The sequence below is a fragment of the Chiloscyllium punctatum genome, chromosome 9 (assembly GCF_047496795.1).
Source record: "Chiloscyllium punctatum isolate Juve2018m chromosome 9, sChiPun1.3, whole genome shotgun sequence".
Taxonomy (NCBI): domain Eukaryota; kingdom Metazoa; phylum Chordata; class Chondrichthyes; order Orectolobiformes; family Hemiscylliidae; genus Chiloscyllium; species Chiloscyllium punctatum.
In genome coordinates this window covers 24,108,943-24,114,942 of record NC_092747.1, presented here as the reverse complement: position 1 = coordinate 24,114,942, position 6,000 = coordinate 24,108,943, and the positions used below count along the sequence as shown (strand labels likewise).

Sequence of the window (6,000 nt, the reverse complement as noted above, 5' to 3'; positions counted from 1 at the left end):
ACATCGGGGCGCTTGGACACAGATCTGGGAGCAGACACTGGAGTGAAATTGACAGGGAAGTAAGGGGTCCTGGGCGGGTGCCACCCCCGTCCATTGTGACGCGAGGCTGCAACTGGCAACAATTTGATCCAATCGAGAGGAAGCGCTGTCCCTACCCCGGACTCATTGGGCAGTGAAACGTCAAGGGGGACCAATCAAGGTGGAGGATGGGCGGGGCTTCGCGCTGCCAGCTCTCGGTTGGGTTAAACCTCGGGGCGAGTGAGAAATTTCTTTTCCTTGATTCTGCCTTTCGGCGAGTTTCGTGCTTCCTGGACGTTCAGCTTGTGTTGCTGGTTGAGGAGCCGGAAAGCAACGGCAACGCCGTTAGGTTTTATGCTTTTTTAAAAAAAATCCCATTTTGGTTTTCCTTTTACACCTCTGAACTCAGTTAATAAACTCAGAATAAAATTCGTGCAGAAACTGGAGGAGATCCCTCATTATTGATCTTCCAGGATTTAACGTGCATAAACATCCCTGTTTGTAGATATATTATTTAACGTGCAGAGAGAACCGAGGCAGCGAGACGCGGTGCGGAGAGGGGAGCCCCAGTTCTTGCTATGAGACAGACGGCGAAACTCCGGTAGCGACTCGGTGGGCAATGCGATGAGGCTCAGAAATGGGACTGTGGCGTTTGTGTGTGTCACCTTCGTCAGCCTGTCCTGGTACACAACCTGGCAAAATGGAAAAGGTACAGTTTGTGTTCATTACCACGCGCACTCTTTTCCTCCCCGCGTCCCCCCGTCATGATTCACTTTCTGGGTTCAGTTTAAACGGGCACGTTTAGTCGCTTCCGTGAGAATGGTTTGTAGCTCGAAATGGTCATGTTAGAAGGTGTTTTTAGAGGAATGGTTGTGCGCAAGTGAAGCTTCATTGGAACGTGGATTTGTCATGTCTGGAGTGAGTAAGAAGCTGATGGTGATCCTGTGGTTGCTTTTATGTATTATTTATGCTTTGGTGTTAGCTCTTCAGGAAAGTAAGGACTTCTGAACGGGAGACTTTGAACAATCTGTGGAAATGGCATTTGCTCTGTTTTGTCCCATAGTAAAGAGTTAGCCCGATTATAAATGCATATATGGCGTCTGTTTAATGGTTGTTGGAAGTTCTGAATGTTGTCGATTCTGTAACTGATCATCCCTTGTGACCAATTGGGAAACTTGACTCGGCCATTCCACAGGTATTCGAAACGCAAACTCCCAAATTAAAGGTCTTGACAGCTGATGGCTGTACTCATTCTTAATCCAATAACCTTAAATTGTTGAAAGAGCCGAGACTGCCTAAAACAGTACAAGTCACCAGTGCATCAGCTGATAAATCTGGCCTAATCTGCTTTGAGATATCCTGCCTATAGAGAGCTTGAAATGGGGAGGGGTGAGAATTGTTACTTTGCCGGAAATTCATTGTGATAAACTGATTTTCTTTCAACGCCAGGCAGATGTGGATGAGATTACCACTACAGCCAATGGATTCCTCTCCTGCCCGCTGCCAGGAACTCTGTTTTCTTTGTAATTGTGGAAGGCTGACATATAATCATTTCACAGGAGGGCGAGTGCAAAGAGGAAAGCACTGAACTGCTGTTGAGCATCTGCTGTTAAAATAGACTAGGTGGGAGATGGAATGTAGTCTGGCAAATTGGTTCTCTGGTTTTTATTGTCCTGCCGCAAGGGATCATTGCAGGCGGTCTGTATCGTCATGTCCTCTGCTGGTGTACTTTGCTGAAGTCCAAAAAAAGTCCCAAGGTTTAACGTTCAACTCGCATCTTATGTTTGAAAGTGTAGAGGGAGTAGTGTCAACATACTTTAGTGATGTATTCTTGGTACATGATCACAAAAAGTTAGGATGCAAGTGACTGTTACAGACAAGTGATGGCATTCATTACAAGGAAAATTGAATATGAAAAAGTAGAAATGTTTTACCCGAGCTGTAAAGTGCCTTTGTGAGGCCACATGTGGAATATTGTGTACAGTTTTGGTATCATTCTAAAAGAGGATCTGATCAATTTCAAAGCCGTTCAGAGAAGATTCATCAAACCCCATCCTGGGGATGAAGAGCTCATCTTCTGAAGAATAGAAAGATCTGAATATGTTGGGCCTGGTAGCCATTGGAGTTTAGAAGAATTAGAAATGATTTTATTGAAACATAAGATCCTGAGCAGATTTGGTTTGACCCCAGGATATGTTCCTTAGTGTCAGGGTAACTACAACAAGGGGTCCTACCTTAAGAATGAGAGGTCTCCTTTTTAAATTTGGGGTGGAAATTTTTTCCTCTCTCTCTCTGAGAATCACTAATCCATGGAATTGTCTTTCCCCCGAAAGAGGCTGGGTGGAATTTAATCAATGTTGAGTTAGATTTTTAAAAAAATGATGGACAAGGGAGTCAAGGTTTATGGGGTACAGACAAAGGGAGTTGAGATCATGACCATCAGTCTTGATCTTATTGAACAGTGAAGGAGATTCCAAGACCTGAATGGCCTACTCCTGCTCCTAAATTATACCTTTCTATTGGAAATATAAGAAGGTATGTTGTTTACTCTGTCAATCATATATAATTATTCACAACAACAAAACCTTGCATTTATATAAAGTGTGTAATCATGAAAAGTATCCCAAGCCGTATCACAGAAGCATAATTAAATGAAGGCTAAATGGTGCAGATATCAGAATGAATGATTGGAAGATTAGTCAAAGAAATGGTTTTACACAGACTTGGATTTGACATAAATGCAAGACATATTTTGGCACATCACAATCTTATGAATATTTCTTGTTCAATGAAGTGCTTATGAACTGTAGTCATTGCTGAATGTTAAATTAAAGCATGAGTTCATCTTTTTTGGTTGTGTGACAGATTTTCACCAGTTTATTAAGAGACTCTTTGCTCTTCTTTGGAAAATGCCAGGGGATTTTTGTATTTCCCCTTCGCCTAAATTGGAGGCCTCAGATTAACCTCTTCACAGAAGACAGCTCCTTCAGTGCTTTACTGAACAAATAGTCCAGGTCACCCACTCACGTTTCTGGTGTGAACTTGAGTGCCCAACAGTTTGTACTCTTGAGTTGAGAATGCTGTCACTGAGCCAAAGTCGATGCTTGAAAGTAGAAGAGGTGGCCAGAAAGGTTTATGGTTTCAGTTCCAAAGCTGTGCACTTAGACTACAAACACGTTTTCAGTAATGATGAGGTGGGCTGACAAGACCAGAACTGGGAGATAAAGTTAGGGAAGACAGAACTGCACAACTTACTGACAAAAATAATCACAGAAAATACATAATCAAATGCTCTAATCATAAATTATTACGAATAGGACAAGCCATTTGGCCTTTCACGTCTGTTCCACCATGTAATAAGGTCAAGACTGATCTACCTTAATTACATCTTGTGGAATCTCCATTCCCTTGATTTCTTTATTGTCCAAATATTTCTTTCTTTCTTGAATACATTTGATGATTGAACATTATCAGTTGTCTAGGGAAGAATCCCAAAGATTTACAACCCATTAATTGCAATAGCCTCTATTCAGCTTCATGTTAAATGACCAGCCAATACATTCTGAATCTGTGGCCCTGTATTCTACACTTGCCAACTGGGGAAAATCCCTCCCAGCATCTACGCTGTCAACCCCCCTTAGGAATGTTATAGTTTTGGATGCGACCACTTCTCTTTCACTAAATTCTAAGGAATAAAGGCCTGCTTTACTCAATCTCTCCTCCAAGAGCAATTCCTTCATTCCAGAAATCAGTCCAGTGAACCTTTGTTGCACTCTCTCCAAGATAACGATATCCTTCCTTCAGTGAGGATATCCTTCACTGTACAGAATCGTCCAGGCATGGTCTCATCATTTGATTTTAGTTAGCCTTCTTTTGTTAGATTAGATTCCCTACAGTGTGGAAACGGACCCTTTGGCCCAAGAAGTCCACACTGACCCTCCAAAGCGTAACCCACCCAGACCCATTTCCCTCTGAATAATGCACCTAACATTATGAGCAATTTAGCATGGCCAAATCACCTGACCTTCACATCTTTGGACTGTGGGAGGAAACTGGAGCACCCAGAGGAAACCTATGCTGACACGCAGACTCCACACAGACAGGTGCCCAAGGCTAGAATTGAACCTGGTCCCTGGTATTGTGAGGCAGCAATGCTAACCACTGAGCCACTGCTGTATTCTTATTCTACATTCCCTTTTAATCAAGGCTAACATACCGTTTGCTTTGCTAATTGCCTGTTGGACCTAGATTCTAATTTTGTTTTGTATACAAAATCACAGGTTCTCTGAATAACAACATTTCCCAATGTCTCATCATAATATTAAAAAAAAATCTCCTTTCCATTTTCCCTTCCAAAATGCCTAATGTTTTATTCTTCTTCCATTGGATATTTCATCTGCCATGTTCTTGTCAACTTACTTAACTTGTCCACATCTATTTGCATTCTCTTCACCATTCACTTTCCCAACTACCTTTGTATTATCAGCAAATGTGAATAAATTGCACCTTGTGCCCTCATCTAAAGCAGTAATATAGGTTAGCAGAGACCTCGAAACATTTGCATTCATCATTAGATATAGAATTTCCATTATTCTTTTACCAGAAATGTGTTTGAGTCACAAGTCCTAATTCAGTTAAAAACTAAACAAGGCTGTCTGTACGTAAAATAAAATCAGGTCTAGGAATATAAATGCAAAGGTTGTCAAAACTCTGGTCTTGTAACTTATTTATAGTGAGAGTATAAATGTCTCATTCACCTGAGTTGAAAAGATGGGTTTACATTTGCTGGTCAATATTATTCAAGGAATAAACACATTATTTCCTTGAAATCTGCCTGCTATAATTTCAGCATTGATCATCCACAAAAACAGCTTCTCAGCTGCCAGCCTCTGTTCCACTGTGGATTCGTTGTTTAGGATTCAAATTTCACCACAAATTTGAAACTGCTCTTTCCTGGAGTTTAAGCTTGTGTATTGGCATGACCAGTGGACTTCAACTGTGAAGAAAATCTGAAAAGTACAGACTATACCTTCTTTTAAGTTACCTGACAAATTTCTGAAAAGGTTTTTAAAAATTAAAATCTAGTGAACGTTGATTATTTTTAGAACACAGAAAAATAATCTCTTCTGCCCAAGAGAGGGTACTATCACAAAATTTGTAGATAAGACTAAAATAGGTTGGTAAGTTGCAATGAAAAAAATAAGAAATTTACCAGTGGATATACATAGATAAAGTGATTGGGCCAAAACTTGATAGATGAAGTCTAACTTGGTAGATGCATAAGTGTAGAGGTATCCATTTTTTCAGAAGAATGAATAAATATTGAGAAACTTCAAAATGTTTTTGCACAGAGAAATATGGGTGTCCTTGTGCATGAGTTGCATAAAGCTGGTATGCAGGTACAGCAGATAATAAGAAAGCAAATAGAATTGTGGCATTTTTTGCTAAAGGAATGGAGCATAAAAGTAGGGAAGCATTATTGCAATTGTACAAGGCATCGGTGAGACTGTAAATAAAATAATCTGTACAATTTTGGTTCCCTTTGTTGGACAAGGCTGTAATTGCATTGGATACACTTCAGAGAAGGCTCATTAGATTAATTCCGAAGATAAAAGGCTGGTCTTATGAAGAGAGATTGAGCCGTTTAGGCCTATAGTCCCTAGAGTTTCAAAGGATAAGGGTAGTTCTAATCTAAGAAGTAAGAAAATGCTAAAAGGCATTGACAAGGTAGGTATAGAGAGGATGTTTCCTCTTGTGGGACAAGCTAGAATAAAACATCGTAATTTTAGGCTAAGGGATAGCAAATTTAAAACAGATGATGAGGACTTAGTTCTCTGAGTTGTGAAAGTGTGGAACTCACTAGCCTAGAGTGTGGTGGACAGCAGACACTGAATAAATTTTGAGGTGGGGTAGACGGATTTTAATTAGTAATGGGTTAAAGGGTTCTGGGGAGAGGGCAGGCAAGTGGAGTTGAAGTCAAGA

The 6,000-nt window shown here is 40.6% G+C and overlaps 1 protein-coding gene across 1 annotated transcript in view; it reads left to right on the top strand.

The window, feature by feature from the left end:
- The first annotated feature begins 268 nt into the window (after nt 1-268).
- The window catches only part of mgat4a (alpha-1,3-mannosyl-glycoprotein 4-beta-N-acetylglucosaminyltransferase A), a 269,718-nt gene continuing 263,986 nt past the window's right edge, over nt 269-6,000 (top strand). Inside the window, exon 1 of the mRNA XM_072577031.1 lies at nt 269-727. Within this exon, the coding sequence (XP_072433132.1) occupies nt 643-727 (85 nt within the window). The 5' untranslated portion in view covers nt 269-642. The remainder of the gene's footprint in view (nt 728-6,000) is intronic.